This window comes from Photinus pyralis, unplaced genomic scaffold, assembly GCF_008802855.1.
Source record: "Photinus pyralis isolate 1611_PpyrPB1 unplaced genomic scaffold, Ppyr1.3 Ppyr1.4_LG9, whole genome shotgun sequence".
NCBI classification, from domain to species: Eukaryota; Metazoa; Arthropoda; class Insecta; order Coleoptera; family Lampyridae; genus Photinus; species Photinus pyralis.
Window position 1 is genome coordinate 133,881 of NW_022170878.1, and position 1,021 is coordinate 134,901.

The following is a 1,021-nucleotide window of genomic DNA, read 5'->3' on the forward strand; positions in this document are numbered from 1 at the left end:
ACTTTGTACCGGAATTTTGGCAGTCTTAATAAATAGCCGTAATAGTTACTAAGGCTTTTAATTTTTTCACACACGATATGTGTGAGAAAAGCAATATTAGCTTCATTATATTTATAAATAGAATTTTTCGTGGCGTAACTATCCACCTTTCAAAAATCACTTGTTCCCACTTAGTTCAGGTGGCCCTCTATAACAAGGGAGGGTTCTTAAATACGGGAAAAAATGTAGATTCAGCTAAAGTAGTTCTCATCGTGAACTGTGCTGGCTAGAGGTACTGAGAATGGCGCCGGAACAAATGGCTCGCTATGCAAGAGACTATAATAAAAAAAAGTGTAATCCTGAGTTTTTTTATTTTTGTAATAACGTCTTAATAAATAGACATAATAGTTACTAAGGTTTTTAGTTTTCCCACACGATACACGTGTGAAATGCAATATTATCTACTTACATATTGCTTGACGTAACTATCCTTGAAGCGTACATATAAAAGTACTACGAATCACATTCGTTTTTATCTTTGTGAGTAGAAAATGCACCCAAAAATACTTCTGGTAGTGATTGCGGTACTACCCGCATCTTTCTCGGTAAGCACCAAATTAAAATTGACTTGTACCATCGACTAATCATTTGATTTAGAAAACAACCGAGGAGATCTTTGGGGGATGGAAACGACGCCTGGAAAACGAACACCCCGAATGCCAAGAAATGACGGATGTCACGCAAAGGGAGGTCGACGCCCATTTTCTACGCTTGGAAATGAGTCCGACGGCAAGCTTCAAATGCTTCATACATTGCGGATTCAAGGCCTTTAAGCTAATAAATAAGGACGGGTCCCTCAATAGGGATGAATTCCTCAAGGACATTGAGAGGGCGACGACCGAGATGATGGACGACTGCGACGGAAGAATTGCTCAAATCGAAGACCAGTGCGAGAAAACCTTTAAGCTTTCTGAATGTGTAACCCATTATCGCCATGTTTACATTTAAGGTGCCATTTTGGGAATTAAAGCAAAAAAGTGTT

The 1,021-nt window shown here is 39.0% G+C and overlaps 1 protein-coding gene across 1 annotated transcript; it reads left to right on the plus strand.

Annotated features, from left to right (window-relative positions):
* The first annotated feature begins 440 nt into the window (after positions 1 to 440).
* Positions 441 to 1,021, plus strand: LOC116181204. Its single transcript, XM_031501500.1, has 2 exons — positions 441 to 584; positions 637 to 1,021. The coding sequence occupies exons 1-2, from the start codon at positions 531 to 533 to the stop codon at positions 985 to 987; spliced, it is 405 nt and encodes a 134-aa protein (XP_031357360.1). The 5' UTR covers positions 441 to 530; the 3' UTR covers positions 988 to 1,021.